This window comes from Jatropha curcas, chromosome 8 (assembly GCF_041381405.1).
Source record: "Jatropha curcas cultivar XTBG-Jc1 chromosome 8, XTBG_Jcur_1.0, whole genome shotgun sequence".
In the NCBI taxonomy this organism is placed as follows: domain Eukaryota; kingdom Viridiplantae; phylum Streptophyta; class Magnoliopsida; order Malpighiales; family Euphorbiaceae; genus Jatropha; species Jatropha curcas.
Window position 1 is genome coordinate 1,359,067 of NC_143158.1, and position 17,551 is coordinate 1,376,617.

Sequence of the window (17,551 nt, forward strand, 5' to 3'; positions counted from 1 at the left end):
TAGTTTATAGTTATTTCTCTTTTTAATTTTCATTTTATTTTGACGAGACGATATTATTTTTCTAAATAAAAAATTTTCATATTTTTAAATGGCATATAAAAATTCTGTTATGAAGTATACTTAATTTTAACTATGCGAATTCTTTTTTTTTTTTTTTTTTTTTTGGCTATTAATATTAACTAGGATTAGTAATTTCCAGGGGTAACGCTAGAGCCTTGTTTCGTTATTATGGTTATAGTTCGGTTTGTACGGTCCAATAAAGCCAATACAGGAGTTGCCCACAGGCCATAGCGCGCGCACGGCGCACCCACTCTCGTACGGTGACACCTATCCTTCAACCCCTAAAAAAACCCTAGAAATTAGGGTACCTTCAACCTTGAATCCTCGATTTATTTTGTACATTAATTAGTTGAGGCACAGAATCTTCTAAAAATGGACAATATTCAAGACGATGGTAGGTTTCCTCCAAAATCCCATTCTCTCAATCGCTCAAGGAAAGCCCCTTTGTACTCTCACCCTGTCCCCTCTTACTACAATCACGATTATGCTGTCGGTGAAGATGACGACGAAGAATTTGACGAAGAGAACGATCACGAATTCGACGGAAACGACATCGGTGATGACTATAGCTCTAGAAGGTATTCCCACAATTTTGATGAACAAAACGACGATTTCGGTAGATATCCAAAGAGGCAAAAGCTCAAAAGCTCCGTTTCCAATTACGAATTTGTACCGAGAAGCGGGAGATTGTTGTCGCATGGGGACGACAATTTCGCGCCTGAATGGAGTGAGCACGAGAAATTTGTGCTTTTGGAGGTGTGGGGAGATAGATTCTTGCAATTGGGCAGGAACAGCCTAAGATCTGAAGATTGGACCGAGGTTGCGGAGAAAGTATCAGAGTCATCGAAAATGGAGAGAACAGAAGTTCAGTGTAAACAAATGATGGATGTTTTGAAGAGAAAATATAAGAAAGAGAAGGCAAAAGGTCCTAGTAGTAGCAAATGGGCGTTCTTTAGAAAAATGGATATGTTGATGAAGCAGGAACTTGGAGGTGGGAGTGGGTTTACTTTAGCTTGTGGGGTGGATTCAGGAGAGTATGTTTTTATGGATACACATGTGTATTTGGAGCGTGCGAATGGGAACGATGAGATGAGGGATAGTCCATGTGAATCAGAGGAGGAAGACGAAGAGGAGGAGGACAGAGAGCAAAGTGGCACAAATGAGGGAGTGAAGGGGTTGAGAGTGTTGGCAGATTCTGTTCAAAAGTTCGGGGAGATATATGAGAAGATTGAGAGTAGTAAGAGGGAGCAAATGATGGAATTGGAGAAGATGAGGGTGGATTTCCAAAGAGAGTTGGAGTTGCAGAAGAAGCAAATTTTGGAGAGGGCACAGGCAGAGATTGCAAAGATAAGGGAGGAAGAGGAAGATGAAGATGAGGATACTGGTGATGATGATGAGGATGATGATTCAGGAGATGATGTAACCGGATAATGTAGGTAAGCCTGTTAGATGCTTGCTTTCTATGTAATATGCCAATGTCTTTGGTTTATTTAGTTGTTTCATGCTTATTTTGCACTGATTTAAGTTTCTTGATGGCAATACTATTAAATATCAGCCTTTTTTTTGCGGCCTCTTAAAGTGAAGAGTTACAACAATGCCTCTTAGACTTACTTAGGAGGAGCAGAATGCTTTGACAACCATAAACAAACTTAAATAGTAACTAGTTGTCTCGTATGCATTGGTCCCGTAATATAGATAATTAGATGTAGCACAACTACATGTCTTATAATGGCTTCAGACGCTTGTAAAACCATCAATTTGTATGCTTGTTAATGATGATTTTCTATTATATTTTGATTTCTTAAAATTTGAGGAAATTTACCTCTTCACAATATTCAAAGTTGGGATATTTCTGAATAATTCTTCAGAATGCATTTATTTGTATTGATATTTGATAGCATCTATGGGTTTTGGAAAGTTTGTGATATTATGCATTATTATCCCTGTTCCAATTCACAACCCAAGCAAAATGCAAATGCACATACAAAAACTGTTTTGATGCTTAAATAAGGACCATCACTTCATTCATTTTGCAGTAGATGAAGTGTATGCAAAATTATTTCCATAAACATTTTTTGATAAAATGACTTATTGTTTAGGTGTAAATTGTAGTTCATACTTTTATCTCTTTTGCTAATTGTATCTTTCTCTTCATCTTTAGGATTTGTCTCTATCTCCAGGATTCAACTATGAGGGTATTTGCTAAATCTGACGTCTGTGGATTAATTTAGTTTTATTGTTGAGTTATTGCTTTAAATTACTGGGATTTTTTTATTGAATATTGATTCAGTTTTATCTTGTTGCATCACTTATAATGAGCGACTGTATATTTGATAAAATTACTCAATGTCAAGTTTCGTGAACTACTTCAATGAATTTGATAGTTTAGGTTGTCATCAAAGAATAATGAAGATCCACATGTTAATCTAATTGTTATTTCATTATGGAATCTCCTGTAACTAATAGTATTAGAACAGGTGCATATGGATAAAAAGCCTTGTGCTATGTTTAAATGGAATGTGAAGTTATGATTGTAGAAAGAAGAAGAGATCAATGGTTTTGTAGCAGTTATTACTGGGTAATGGATATTTGAAACAAAGGATTCATATAATTGGTCTCAGGGATTGATGATAGTTGTTGGATGCAATTTCTTTGTGTTAGCAGAACTGTCATGGTGATAGCTAATGCTATTATGTTTCTATCTGCAGCATTTTCTGCATTGCTCGTCTTTGACACCAATTCTTAGGCTCTCTCTATATTCAAACAGGTGAAATATTTTGAGAAGAGAATTGTTGCATTTTAAAAAACAATTCTTTTTGAGAAGGGCATTGTTAATGTATATTATAGATCGAAATAGAGAGGATTTTTTGGGTGGTGTACATGCGCGGTTGTTAACACTAAAAATATTTTTGATTATATTATATTACGTTCCATTAAAGTTTACCAAATATAACCCTAGTGTTTCTAGTAAATGTTTTGATTATATAGTTTGTCATAATTGCATAATGCATTGTATTGTAATGTTTTGGCTCGATCAAGAAGTCAGCTATGTCTTGTCGAGTGGAGATGTTTTGTCATTTCTTGTTCTTCTTGCTTACATCTTATTATCAGGTTGTAAATCCCATGGATTTTGTTGGCAACAGTTTTTTTTTTTTTTTTAAAGGTTCAATATTGGCATTCAATATAACATCTAAATCTCATGCGAAAGGAATTCTTTGTTTTGTACTTGGAGAGCGGCTAAAACTGCATGTATATCTTTTGAAAGTACAAGGATTTATTAAAGAGATGGGTACGAAGATTTTGCATTGGAATCCAACACTTAAAATTAGAGTTTCAATGATATTATCTTCCTTGAGCAATTGTTACTACGACACATTCATCTGCTTAAGACTCTGTATATTTAATTTTGAGTTGTCAACATCTAATGCAATATTATACTGTACTAAGTAATGACAAGAACACTTGTTAATAATTCCATGACTTTTTTGGTGTTCCTATGAAACATACTTTTAAATTCCGTATTTCTTAACATGTTAATAATTGACCTTGCTGTTATCTAAAAGTAAATAGATTACTTGCCTTCATTAACAGTCAAAGCAGCACGCGACGTGTCACGCTTGCCAATACGATGCCTTTAAAAGATCATGTAATGAGAAAACGATGACAGAAGGCAACGACATTGGTATTGATAGATTCGTTCAACAAACGACAATGTCCATCACAGGAGGTAACCGTCGTGCAAAGACAGCAATAAATTACATAAATTTCAAAAAAGTTTTCATCTAGAAATTTCGAATTGAAATGCCAAATATATATTACTTTTACGCAACAAAAATAAAAAAAAAAAATCAAAATTTAGTCCCGACATTATTGCTATCACTCATACAACATAAGTATAACCAGTAACTGTTTCACGAAGTTGTTCTAATTCTAAAACTCTAACTCAGGAAATAAGTCCTCCTTGAGGGAAGGAGCTATCCATTGTATCTGGATGTAGGTTATATCCCATAAATCATCATCTTCCTTCTGTACTAAAATCTCATCTTCCTTCATTTTTGTAATAATTTTTCTCAAAAGGTCAGGCACTACTTCTTGTAACTTTGTTTCTCCGTACTCACCCAGGTCAGCCTTCATACATGTATCCATTCTCCTTAATACTCCTAACCAGAATGTTCTAAATCCCGGACTAATTGATATTGGCTTTAGGAATAGCAAGTACACATCTGTCAGCAGCTCCATTGCTAGCTTTAAAGTACCTTCCATACTTCTCAATTCTTTTTCTGCATTTTCACGCCTCGAATATTCAAGTATCTTTTCGTGCAAGTCATCAACCGTAGCAAATATCACTAGGTTAAAACAGCTAATGCAGTTAAGAGGTGAGAAATCAAGTTCTTGAGCCAATTCAAAGCTTCTCTGAAGACAGAAAATTGCATGATTTCTTATCTCTTCTCGTCTCGCCTTGCTGGTTTTTCTAAATGCTTCCCCTAGTTTAACAAATAAAGTCACAGCAAAGTTTGGAGAAGCAAAATTTTTTGCACTTTCGTCCATTGACGAATTACTCGTACTGCTGGCATTGCTAAAATTAGACCCTGAATCTAAGTACTCCTTGTACCATTGGATCAGTGAATTCACTGAATCTGATAAAAGGTCTAAGATCTTTAAGCTTTTTTCTGATGAACTGTTCTTGAGTGCAACAAAACCAAACGCACAGTCAATACAACAGGCATAATTTGTCCGCGAGACGTAAGTTCCATCAGACAAGAATGTGATCAAAGCATCAACGGCCTGATCATATGTTTCGGGGTGTCGACCACTAACAGACAACAAATGAAGGCATGATTTCCAGCCAAGAGGTGTCTGCAAATTTGCAGGGTATTCAGTGAGAATCTTGCCCATTGACTTTGTTATGAAGTTGCAGCATGTGTCGAGAATTTCTTTATCAAGCTTCCACATTAAAGTTATGGATTTGAAAAGAACCTCCTCTGGAAGTTTTTCAGGTCTGAGTACAGAAAGAAGCCTGACACAAATCTTGAGAAGGCCTAGAATGCCCTTTTCAGCGAAAGGAATAGGGGAAAATAGCGGAAACTGAACAACTCCTAGTAGATTATCATGGAAGGAAGGCCAAAAGTTTTGGAATCTATTGATGTTGACTATAGAAATGGAAACTATCAAATCCCAACAGAATCCAACTGTTTCCTCTTCTTCTATTGGAGAACTGAATTTTTGGCCTTTTCCACCGGCTGCAAATATCAGAGACCGCCCAAGATTATGTAAAGAATCATCAGGTAAGTTATAACTGCTGTTGAAGATGCTGCCTATTCGGCATTGTTTAATAATCTTCAAATTTTGCTCAAATTCACTCATCCCAAGAGATATTGAATCTTCCATGCTTTCTAGTGTTAGGAAATGTGAGAAACGACTAGTCATGCCAGCACCCCTGCGAGTACCAAATCTAGGATCATGGGAGCTTGATAAATTTGATTCATTTCTCCTGTGTCCATGCCCACCTGATGATGAGGCAGGAGTGTCATCAAATTCAACCACAGACTGAGGAAGAAGCTTAAGCCTTTTGAGTTTCAACAAGCAGTCTATAATGTTCTTCCAGCCCCCTCGAATGGAGTCTCCAAAGTTGTTGGCAATACTGAAAACTGCAAGAGTAGCCATCCTTGGCTTCAAATCATTGCTAAAAGCAAATAATGTTTCTTCTGCAGAGGCATAAGGGTTCAACAATGTAGTGAATTTGGAGAAAGAAGCAAGGAGCTCGTCGAGGATATCTTCAAGACCATATTGAGCTATTCTAGATACTGAGATCAATCCTCCAATGCATTCGTGCAACATTTCATCTTCGTCAGCATGCTCAAAGAAGGAAGAAATTGCTGCAACCGTTGGACCAGCAATGGCAGCAAACATATCTCTTCCTATCCGCCTATCAAAATTACATAGGATATACGGCTGTGTAACTCTGGATCGATTTATTAGCTCAATCCAGTTACCTGGGTTCATTTCCACCGGACCACTTTTACCAAAAAGTGCAATTGCATTGGCTGCAATTGAATTGAACAGCTCAGAGAGATACTCTCTAGGAAGATCTTGTCCTGCGTTGATTGCTCTATTGTTCCTGATGAACTCCTCCTCTGTCATCTTTTTCTTGACTTGGGGATTGTGTTGATCAGTGTTAAGCATAATTAGGGAGTAGCAAAAAATGTAGACTGCATCCTTCGTAGCAAAAATGTCTGAGGATTGTTGATCATAAAACCTGTCAGAGAAAGCCTCAAGAATCCGCTCAATCTTTTGCGACTCTCCAGGCAGTCTGAAGGTCGCAAGATAAGTACGGAGTGCAGTATCAAGAACCATGCCTGAAAATCTGAAAGTTTGTGTGAACTCTTTAAGAACCTGTAAATGAAAGTCATCAGGATCACCTAAATAATCACCAATGGTGGCTTTGTCAAGTCCTGGCGTATAGCGAAAGAACATGGCAATGGCTTTAGGATCTGCTGGATCAGAAACCAATTGACAAAGTTTTAGATACTCCAAACCTTTCTTTTCATCTCTATTAAAATGGTCTCCTGCAATTGATATTTTCCTTTTCTGTGCTTTCCTTAATCTTAAGTGTTCCACCCAAGCCTCATAATCATCTCTGGATTTTTCTTCCCAGAAGGGCTTGTACTCGGTAATTTCAACTGGATATGGACCATAAGGAGTTGAATCGTCTTCTTTGTCAACATTATCTGCAATGGTGTGAGCTATTATTAGCAGTCCTTCAAAGGCTTGAATTTGTACACAGCTCAATGGGCTATACCCTGGAAAAGAAAGCTTGCAAAGCAACTTCCCAATTTCCTCGAATATGTTTTGACAGATGGGATCAGAATCATAGTTCACATACATTTCAGCTATGAAAGCCGGTTGCCTACAAAAATTTATAATTCCTTCCAGTGCAACTTCTTGGAGTTGAGAAGCCCCATGAGATGCAGCTCTCAGCAACACAAACCGGAAAAAAGCTTCTAGTTGAACACGAATGAACCTGCTTGAACACGCAGACATTGTTTTATATGTTTGTAAAAAACAAGCAAAAGAGTTTATAGTAATTTTGAATTGAATACTAACCTGCGAAGAGCATGATAGATATTCAAAACAGTACTACAAATCATGGAAAGCACAAGCGGGCTCGAAGAGACTCCATAATGAATTAAATGGTGAAAGAGATCATCTTGTATCATCCTCAAAAGCTTTGGATGCTTACCAATTGCATCTCCACTCAACTCTACAGCAGAATTTATCAAAATCAATCCGAAAATCTGAACATTTTCATCGCATGCATGTGTTTGTACGCCTTCTGTCTCTACAATTTCCACCACATTAAGCAAAGAGCACAAAAAATGAAAAATATCAACCACACAGCGAACTCCATATCCAGAATCCATATCACTGTCGATGTCAATATCTTCAGTATCAGACTCCGAGTCTTCCTCAAGTTTGACCTCAACATCTTGTAACCTTGCAAATATTATCTCTATCATTTCTCTCATTGAATATCTCGCACCGCGTTGAAGCAAATCGGCCCTGTTGGCCGATTTTTGGACGACTTGAAAACAAGTATTCACAATTGTACAAACAGCATGATCTGTAAGCAAAACTGAAGCCCTGTGCTTGATTATACATGTCAAAGCCTGTAAAATTCTCATCATCACTGCATCTTCATTGGTGGCATCTGTTCTCTCCAACCGGCAACTTGTAATCCCCGTAACTATAAAATTTATAGCATCTTTGGCTCCAGGAGTCTTCTCGTCGAAGATTTGGAGTTTGAGAATTTTTGAAATTGCTGAGAGAGCGACATTTGTGGCCACCGCAGGAATGTCGTCGCTTTGTATGACATCGAGAAATGGAGAAATGTAAACTGAAGGATCTATTGTCCGCCATTCTTGTTGAGGATTGAAAATTAGAGCTCGCAAAGATTTAAGAGAATGAAGAACGCTGGTGTCGAAGTTGTCTTCCTGAATTTTTGAGGCGGTGGGGTCAATTGGGCGGCGTATCACGGCAAGAAGAGCGCTGAGTTCGGTGTTCAACATGCAAGAAAGGCTGAGCTCTTTTCTTCTCTTTTTCTCGCGCCATGACGCTGAATGTAGCTTGTTTTCTTCATCTTCTTCCATTTTTTCTCAAGCACTCAAGGTAAAGAAACGAAACGGTTAGGAACGTAAGTTGCTATTTCTTTTTTTTTTTTTTTTTTTTTTTTCTTTTTTATTTTTTGTTAGTTCGTTCGCTAAAGTTGGTCTGAGGATCGTACTCTGAGAAGGGGTGGCAGTGGAGTGGGCAGGGCAGGGCAGGGCCACGAGAAAGAGTGCGTATTACGTGCTAAATAAGAGGTTGATTTGATTTGATTTTTCCTTTAATTTGTATTAATATAAATTTTTATGGTTAACGTTAAGCATTTGAAAATTTCTAGCATTTATATCTCCTGATTTTACTGACTTCAGTTAAGAAATGCAGAGAAAGCAATAGAACTCCGTAATATACTAGCTTTTTATGCAAATTTTACTTTTATCATCTGAAAAAATGGTACAATTGTAAATATGAACAAGGTGGGTTTTCATTATTATATAATATAATTTAAAATCCAACGTAATTATATTTAAAAAATTAATCAAGAAGAAGAAAAAGCGCTACTTTTAGAACGGAGAGGATACCTCTTCTAATTTCTACTACAAAGACCCTCAGGAAACCGCCAGATGATTTCCTTCTCTCAACTCATCCCAGATAAGAATGGATCATCTAGCACTACAAAGCCAAGTTAATGCATCGATTCATGTTTTACCAAATTTATAATCCCAAAATTGAACGAATACCAATCTCCTCTCAATAATTAGGGTTTTGAAGGCAATGTTCACATACCATCCTTTCCTCTCATTTATATGATCGATATGAGTTCTTCAATTCATGCCACAAGCAAAATAAGGTGTCATAAACATCATCGTCATTGTTGTCAACATTACAATCTTCAATTTGTGAAGCATTTAGTAGAGTCTTCAACCAGTCTTCATGGAGACTTGAGAACTCGGATCTTTGTTCGCTTGACTGGAAATTTTCTCCAATTGATTTTTTCATTATTTGACCAGCCTTTGAAGCAGCTTCGACCACCTTTTCCGGGATTCCAGCCATGGCAGCCACTTGTAATCCGTAACTCTCAGGGCATGCTCCAGAGGCTAGCCGGTACAGGAAAACCAGCTCCTCGTCATCTTTGGAATAGCTTCCAGATTTTGGCTTAAAGGCACAGGCCATGTGTTGCAGCGTAACATGTGGATGAGACGCAAATTCTTTTGTGAGCGGATGATAGTGTGTTGCAAAAAGCAATCGGCAGTTTACCTTCTCAACAAGATGGCGAAACACCTGGACAAATATTTGGGACCCTTTAATCCTTGTCAAAATAAAAATGCATACACAAATTGATACATGTTGGATTAATTCAATATGCCTGTTTGCTGCTTCAAAAGCTTTCAACAAGAGAAATGGCAAAATCTTACTGCATATGCGATGGCATATCCGTCAAAAGTGCTTGTTCCTCGACCTAGTTCATCAAGAATAACAAGAGAATCTTGAGTGGCATTTTGAAGAACTGAAGCTGTTTCTGTGCACTCGATGTAGAATGTACCTGCAAAATATGTTTCCTCAGTCAAACTAAAACCTGAGAAAGCAAACTGTAGTACTCATTTATGGATCTGCTTGTTCGGTATGCAGTTATGTTTTGCAATAGCTTTAATCTATAAAAGGGAAATTTCTGCAATAAGAAGCATTCGCAGTCCAAGTGCAGCCATGCCAAATTTGCATGCCAAAAAGAGAAGCAAGCATCCAGTGAAACCAATAAATTGTAACATTGTTAGAACTTACTTTCGCCTGTCATAATTCGATCGATGGCACCAAGCCGTGTGAAAATGACATCAACAAGTGAGAGAATACACATCTCACTGGGAACAAAACAACCAAGCTGCAAAGTAACAGAAATAAGACAGGAATCAAATTGATAATGAAAAAAATTTTTAATGATCCAAGGCTAAAATAATTATTTTCTACTATGTTTGAGCCTTTAAATTTAACTTCTAGATATCAACACATACCTGTGCCAGTATAACAGCTAGGCATGTGGCACGCAGAAGCGTTGATTTCCCACCCATATTTGGCCCAGTCAGCAGCAAAGTGTGAGGATGGTAGCTACCTGGATGTTCACCAAGGTTCAAGTCATTTGGGACTGGCAGCCCTCCATTCTCGCCAAGAGCAAATGGATGCCACAGGCCTTTAATTTTGAGCACAGGCCCAGCAGCCTCTCGGCTGAAGGTAGTGGTTTTTGAGTCGGACAAAATAACAGGCCTAGACATAGATCCAGATGACATGCTTGCTGTGACAGCAAAAGATCGTAGTACATCAATACAATTGATAGCATGGATGATTTCAGACCATTGTGTAGCTTTCTCAATGAACAACTCAATCAGCACTGATAGTGTTTCAGCCTCTGAATCCGTTACATCATGGTTCTGTTATCAAATGTCATGTCAGGAAAAGGATAGAAGTAGTTGAAAAATTACTACTATGCAACAGAACAATGCATATACGTTAGAATATAACAAAATTGCTCTATGTAGACATGAGCATCAGAATAAAGAACAAGACCTGGTAATCGGGGAACTCGCTGTCTACTGCAGCTTCGAATTGGGCAAGGAACTTGTCGAGCCCAGCACTTCCATTTAACTCTGGAAGTTTAAAAATTTTTAAAAATAATAACATTATTTGGCTTTCCTTCTGTAATAGCAATAACAAATCCATTCCAGTCCGAAGTCCTTTCACCAAACATCCAAAGACTTTCACCTACCCATATAAAAGCACAAAAGATGTGATATAAAATTTGAATTTCTAATCTAGTAGAAAGATCACTTTTTATTTTTAATTTTTTTTTTACCACAATAAACAATTTATTGTAAGCAGTTTCAGTAAGAGTGCATAGGTCTGAAAAGAGTCATTAGAAAATAAAAATATATATATATATAAAATGTAAACTGAAGGAGGAAATAAGAATCAGAGTCTCATTGACATTGTCAGCCAAACAATAAAAAGCTGTTGAAGCCCTTATGATGGTTCTTCGTCCACTAGAGGACAATGAAAACATACATGTATAGTCAATGGCAAAATTGCTGAAATTCTTGTGAGTAATAAGTTGTCACAGAATTCATTTTATACTTAATATCATCTTATGAATTTGAATTTCAAGTAAATGCCAATGCAACAATGCCTACACAAACTTTCATGTTGCCCTTGAACAGAAGAATGAAGACTAGAGGAGACCTAGTTCATCATGATGTTATACATTTCAGAGAAAAGAGCAAGTTCAGAAAGCAACGCATGGATTTTAAATATAATTGAGACAAGGATCAAAGCACGTGTGACATTTTGCATATCCTCTTAAAATATATTCAATACGAAAATACATGACAAAAAGTAGATAACTTACTCGCTGTTTCAACATTTTTTTGCCAATTAAAGGTAATGCAAGAGAAGCTGATGCTTGAAAGCTCGCCTTTACTCGTCCAAGCATCCTTTCTATGTCTGGAAGCTTGCGTAAATATTGTGCAATAACCAACATAATTTCTGATCTATTAATTAGCTCTTCAACTACATTAAGTCTATCATTAATGCCTTTAACACATTTCAGTGGATGGCAGATCCACTTCCTCAAAAGCCGCTTCCCAGATGATGTCACACAGTTATCAAGATGGTTAAACAATGTACCTGAAAACATTATAGAACTTTTTGAAATTTAATTAACAGTCCAAAGTAAGAGCCAATGATATTATTTCGATGGAGATGAGAGGTAAGAATACTTGCCTGATAAACCACCATCAGCATTATTGTTAAAAATTTCAAGATTAATCAATGTTTGTCCATCCATTCGAAGGCAGCCAGTATATACTTGGTAAGGTTGAATATCTCCATTCCGTAGAACATCATCCAACTGTACGGGACAGAAGCAACAATCATCATAAGCAACATATATTGTAGGCAATTTCAAAAACTACAAGAGGGACTGAGGAGTGTTGAGAAAAGGATGAAAGATGAGCATACCATCAACCTGGACAAATGACCAACAAGTCCACCAAGGGCAGATAGAGCTATATCATGGTGCAATACACTGACGATTGCATTATTCCATGGGTTAGAAGACCCACTGAAGTAACCCTTGGACTGAATCAAATTTCTAACTTCAGAACCATGTAGAAAATCAGTGGTGGACTGAACTGGAGTCAACTGCAGTGCTGAACCTGCAAGGAAAAAAAAATTACACATTCCTGCTAATCATCTTAACCAACACGAATACATATAAAGACACACACACACAAACACACAAACACATACATAAAATAATCACACCTGTTCTTGCAAAAGTAAGGTTCAAAAGTCATTCCTTTTGAATTGGGAAGAAACACATTGCAAGAAATATCCTCTTTGAATAAAGAGAATGTCCGGCATGTTTTACAGCACCATGAATACAGTTTATCATGTGCGTGTTCATTTGTGCACTTCTATACCATTTAACTACTTTTTTCATTCATAAAACTATGCAGCACATTTAAATAGTTTATCTGAACTCACCAGTTAATGAATATTTTCTGAGTGCTTTCTGAGCCTCTTTGGACATCCCTGAAACACATAATCCTGATGCTTTAGAAACATTGAAAAATTTTACCAAATACACAAGAAAAGAAAACAAATGTTCCACCTCCGCTTTCATAAATGACTTCTTTAGGTGACACCTGCAAAATGAAATTCCAACAAGAGAATTATAATTTGATATCTTACAGAATAAAGATAGAGCTTTTCTACATGAGCAACAAAAAATAACATATACCTGCATCAATAATGCTCCCAAAGCGGCATATGAAGTATCATCATTGATTGATCCAACCCAAAATCGTAGAGCAGCACAATCAACAAAAGCGAATCCATAAGAAGTTGCCCCATTATCCAGCCCACAATTTCCCTAATACCCAATGGAACAAAAAGATTAGAAATCTGAACAAATTTTTTAGAAAAATATAAAACCCAGGTAAGTATCAACAAAGAAATTAACTTTTCAAGCAGAAGTTTAGTTTATGACAACTTAGAATAAACTGTAAAGTCAACTGCTACCACCTGTATATGAAACATACAGAAAGGTAAATAACACAGTGAAGATGACAATAACAGAGAAAAGCTATTTAATTATAGTTCAGGATTTCCTTTGATATTTTAAGGGAAAAAATGACAAGGAAGTTTTGTGAAACCAAGAACTCCAGCAATTAACTGATGATACCACAGAATAAGGTCACATTGATGAAAGTCAAAAGAATTTTTTCGAAATGGAGGAAGAGAACATGTTTTTAATCAAGAGCATCTGAGAAGATGAAAAGGATAAATTACTTGTGAATTACTGTGGGAAGAAAATTATCAAGCACATGCAGCTGCATAATAAAATCCAGTGCAAGATATATCATGGAGCCCTACGAACCTCTTTTATTGCAAGAAGATGGACTGCATCAGGCCCAATATTACCATCTGTTGCAGTCGATGGTGTGACAACTTGAACTAATTTTCTCGGGATTACCTAAAACAACATTGTTGATAGTCGGCAGTTAGACAAGCAATGACATAGTAAAGAATCATAGAGCATGATATCAAAACTGATAATAAGAATTCAAACAACTAAAGAAATAATAACATGTAGAAAAATGTATCTTAAAATACTAGCACAAACAAGTTCAGGTTATTTTTGCAAAATACATTGAAAAAAGAATTTGAAATGTTAAACTTGAACATATTAAATAAATAAAAAGAGTTCAACAATCTTTCCACAAGTATTCCAGAGCAAATTTCCACCTTAAAGTAGACTGAAGATAAAACAAATGAGAAATTCAGATGAAGCTTTTAGAGTAAACTTATCATAGAGATGCCATATATAACCAAATATTATTATGTGGTTATCATTTCTCCTTTGCTTTTCCTCTCCATTTGTGGAGAACATACCTTTAATGGTTCTTATATCCAACTAATTTCAGTCTCACATGAATAACATAAAGCCTAAATGATGTAAGAGTTGAGAATAAAAGCAAAAATGACATCTTCATGGTCATTTAGGGACAAATAAAGGAAAAGAGAATTCATTGGAGTTGTCTTCTCTAAAGCAGCATGGCACACTTACGGAATTTGCACCCCTAGCTTTTGCTTGACCAGATGTTTCCAATTGCTCTATTCGTCCAACTTTATATCTTCATGAAATAAATAGAAGCAATAAGTGAATTGTAGTTGGTTTAAACCAGGAAAGCAGACAATAAATGTGTAACTCAAAATAAGTCTCACCCAACTGCTAAGAAATGGGTAAATAAATGCTATTTCATCTCTTCGTTCAATTTAGGGCCAATGGAAAAATTGTATTAGAACAAGTTGATATCTGTCCTTCCCCTTTTTCTTTCTCTTTTTTGCAGCATTTCTTGCATACAAAACAATGAATTTTTTCCATGAAACAAAGCCAACCCACACAAATGCTCACTTATAGATTATTGTTTTGTAGGATTGCCACATGTGAAACGAGTTTTAGCTCATATGAGTGTGAATAATGAAATAAGTTGTTCCTATTCAAGACCCAGTATAAATGTGTTGCAATGAGAAAGGAAGGCAAAGAGCATTTATGTTTAAGCTAAAAGGTAACCATTCCCTTACCCACGGGCAACCAGCTTTTCAACAGCATCATCAATCCCACTCTCGGATATACCAACCTGTTCAGGAAGGGAGAAAACATTAAGCAAAAAGCTTCAGACACATTAGAGTTGATTAAAATCTGACGGAAGAGGTTTTAGGAAAAGAAAATTTTATCCAGAAATCACCTGCCGACATTTTCCCACACCACTCAATGTCATTTTCCAATCCAGCTCCTTGTGGCCAATTTCAGCATCCAATTCATAAAGCTCATAAAATTTTCCCTATATTTGATCATGAGTCATCATTCAGAGTTAAAAAAAAAAATAAAAAAAAATAAGAAAAAAGACAAACAAATATGTTAATTCATCATTTGAGTACACTGAGACATTTTGCAGACCTAAATCTCACCTAACAGAAATGATTGCATGGAGTCTACCTAATACCTCAGGTTAAAGTCAAAGCAATAAGGACTCTTTATGCTGCCCTTCGGAGAAGCAATTCCTCTTCTTTTTCCTATTGAATTGTTTTGATTCTGATGCATATGGTTTGTTGTTTGATTTATATCAGGCTAGTACATTTCGACATATAGAATTTTTCCAAGAAAAATGACATTTAGTGGGCAGAGATGCTCTAAACTAATGTACATTCACAAATTGAAATTAGTATTTCAAAAAAAATTTACAAATAAATTTCAAAATGGAATCTATATTTACTGACCACTTTAAAGAAAAGGAGAATGTCCATGTATTGAGATTTGATACTCCAGTATTGTTTTTGAGATGCTGACATTTTCTTCAGTGTATCAGGAGGAATATAAAGTGTCTTTTTGTCATAAAGAGGATCACTTAGCCTTCTCCCATTAGCATCCCTAATTCTCAGAGGGTCAAGCCATTCAAATTTGCTAGTAGAATCAAATATTACTCCTTGGTTCTTGCTTGAGGCTGTTGAGTCCAGAAGAAGTTTCATTCTTTTGCTAGCATTTAACAAGGAACAACCACTCCTATCATCAAACTTAGAACTATCATCTTGAATTCGTTTCAAACGAGGAACTAGAGGCTGTACTCCTGGTGTCTCTGGCCCAGGAACATCATTGCTGCTTTTAAGCAGTAAGACATCTCCATGATCAACCATCCCATTGGAACTGTAAGCATTATTCTTTTCAAGATGTAGCACATCTGTTCTTTGTTTGGACCACCCTTTTGTATCAATGAGTCTACCAGACACTGAGCAAATATCATTGGAAGGATGATGAACCTGGACCCTGCAATATTTCCACACTTACTACACATAAATGCTGAGCATTTCAACTACTACAGTAATCAGAAGCATGTAGTTAAATGTACATATGATATCAATTTAGGTGCCAGCACATGCTAGCAGAACGGAAGCAAATTATATGTGCTATACACACACATCAATATAATTAATGGTTAACAATTATTACCTTCCAAATTTAGGATTTAAATGATACCTGACAGCAAAATCATCAGGGGCAGGGAAGAAATGGGAGAAAATAATACTTTAAGGATGATTTATTGTCACAATTAAAAGGAGTGACATAGGTAATTAATCTGTTCATATGTGCTCAACGGCTCATCGTATCAAAATCGCGCATGTGATTATGTATAAGAAAACCCTCAGGGACAGAGCTTGCAGACTCCACAAATTACGCCCGTACTGAATTCGCTAAGCTAACTGAACAATTTTTTTTTTGAACAGTGCTTCATTAAATAATAGTCGAGTAGATATTCTAGCATCAAAATTAATTTTGTAACTAAACAACATTTGACTCAGATTCATTTAGATTTAATAGTGAAATAGACCACAAATTCAAAATTACTAGGGAACAACAGAAGATACCTCTCGAGAGGCTTTTCTTTGCTATCGACCTTCACGAACTTATGCATAATGCTCGAGAAAAGAGAAGAACCAGTGGTGTTCTCATTCACACTGTAGCTCCCAGGGAGAACCTGGCGTGGCACCTTCTCCGGCGGGGTATCAGTTCCCCGAACTTCCAGAGACGAGTCCACTGAACCATGAGTGTCAGGCTTTCCGGGAGAGACGACCTTTTGGTTCTCCTGCTTTGACGAAAAATGAGGAGCTTTCCGCTCGTTGAGTGTGCCTCCACTGTCGGCTTTCTGACTCGCCGGCGAGGGTTTCTGAAAGAACGAGAGTATCGATTTCTGGCGCTGCATTATCTGATCCCTCAAACAAGATGTATTCGTATGTGCGAGAGGGATGTGAATGTGGTATATAGAAAGAAACTTACGAAGTGAAATATTGGCGCGAAATAGCCCGTTCTGTTTCCAAATTTTCAACGGCGAACATGGCGCCGGATTCTAAACACGGAACTTTCACTTTTAACTATGCGTTCACCAGGGCCGTCCGATCAATGCCGCAGCATGTAATGCCTTCGATTTTTTATCTATCAATTTTGCATTCTCCTCATTGATGACCTGACAAAACTAGGAGCATTTGTTGTCCAGATCAGCATTCTTCCGAGTACACGCTCCCACGTCATCAATTGACAAATGAGGATAGTTTTGTTTCTTAAAGCCCACAAGGAAGGCTCAATGGGCCTGAGGCAGGCAGTTCTTTTGCGTGCTTATCACGCGACGGAGACTACTGTTACTACGATTAGCTAATGTTTTAGAGTCCTAGTCAACAATTCAGCCCAATAAATATCTACCACGTAGGCAAAAGGTTAGAGATTTTCCCTCGAACTTTCCAGATAAAAGTAACGGTAACGATTACCCAGGGCAGCAAGGAAGAACTTTCG

At 36.9% G+C, this 17,551-nt stretch overlaps 3 protein-coding genes across 6 annotated transcripts; 1 reads left to right on the forward strand and 2 right to left on the reverse strand.

Annotated features, from left to right (window-relative positions):
- Positions 1 to 235: 235 nt before the first annotated feature.
- On the forward strand, positions 236 to 3,562 carry LOC105637695 (Alcohol dehydrogenase transcription factor Myb/SANT-like family protein). Of its 4 annotated transcripts, none has more exons than XM_020680753.3 (2): positions 236 to 1,496; positions 2,769 to 3,562. In XM_020680753.3, the coding sequence occupies exon 1, from the start codon at positions 433 to 435 to the stop codon at positions 1,489 to 1,491; it is 1,059 nt and encodes a 352-aa protein (XP_020536412.1). In that variant the 5' UTR covers positions 236 to 432; the 3' UTR covers positions 1,492 to 1,496; positions 2,769 to 3,562. The 4 variants fall into 4 exon arrangements, with proteins under 4 accessions (XP_020536412.1, XP_020536413.1, XP_012076662.1 ...); XM_020680754.3 differs by having other exon boundaries at positions 236 to 1,492; XM_012221272.4 differs by lacking the exon at positions 2,769 to 3,562 and adding an exon at positions 2,222 to 2,501 and having other exon boundaries at positions 237 to 1,492.
- A 159-nt stretch (positions 3,563 to 3,721) lies between these two features.
- Positions 3,722 to 8,589, reverse strand: GNL2 (GNOM-like 2). Its single transcript, XM_012222122.4, has 2 exons — positions 7,165 to 8,589; positions 3,722 to 7,081 (listed from the first exon to the last, which is right to left on the reverse strand). The coding sequence occupies exons 1-2, from the start codon at positions 8,205 to 8,207 to the stop codon at positions 3,991 to 3,993; spliced, it is 4,134 nt and encodes a 1,377-aa protein (XP_012077512.1). The 5' UTR covers positions 8,208 to 8,589; the 3' UTR covers positions 3,722 to 3,990.
- A 299-nt stretch (positions 8,590 to 8,888) lies between these two features.
- On the reverse strand, positions 8,889 to 17,498 carry MSH7 (MUTS homolog 7). The gene is made up of 17 exons (XM_012221273.4): positions 16,633 to 17,498; positions 15,490 to 16,033; positions 14,958 to 15,053; positions 14,794 to 14,849; positions 14,276 to 14,342; positions 13,586 to 13,681; positions 12,947 to 13,078; positions 12,818 to 12,851; positions 12,691 to 12,738; positions 12,163 to 12,359; positions 11,926 to 12,052; positions 11,552 to 11,829; positions 10,717 to 10,911; positions 10,167 to 10,580; positions 9,940 to 10,036; positions 9,576 to 9,703; positions 8,889 to 9,441 (listed from the first exon to the last, which is right to left on the reverse strand). Exons 1-17 carry the CDS (start codon positions 16,965 to 16,967, stop codon positions 8,959 to 8,961), a joined length of 3,327 nt encoding a protein of 1,108 aa, XP_012076663.1. The 5' UTR covers positions 16,968 to 17,498; the 3' UTR covers positions 8,889 to 8,958.
- Between the last annotated feature and the right edge of the window lie 53 nt (positions 17,499 to 17,551).

Coding starts and splice junctions, on each gene's coding strand:
- LOC105637695 (XM_020680753.3), top strand. CDS start 433: ATGGACAATATTCAAGACGATGGTAGGTTTCCTCCAAAATCCCATTCT.
- MSH7 (XM_012221273.4), bottom strand. CDS start 16,967: ATGCAGCGCCAGAAATCGATACTCTCGTTCTTTCAGAAACCCTCGCCG. Junction 13,079..13,585: donor ATCTTCTTGCAATAAAAGAG/GTTCGTAGGGCT, acceptor ATTGGGTATTAG/GGAAATTGTGGGCTGGATAA. Junction 10,581..10,716: donor GCGAGTTCCCCGATTACCAG/GTCTTGTTCTTT, acceptor ATTTGATAACAG/AACCATGATGTAACGGATTC.
- GNL2 (XM_012222122.4), bottom strand. CDS start 8,207: ATGGAAGAAGATGAAGAAAACAAGCTACATTCAGCGTCATGGCGCGAG. Junction 7,082..7,164: donor ATCTATCATGCTCTTCGCAG/GTTAGTATTCAA, acceptor GTGTTCAAGCAG/GTTCATTCGTGTTCAACTAG.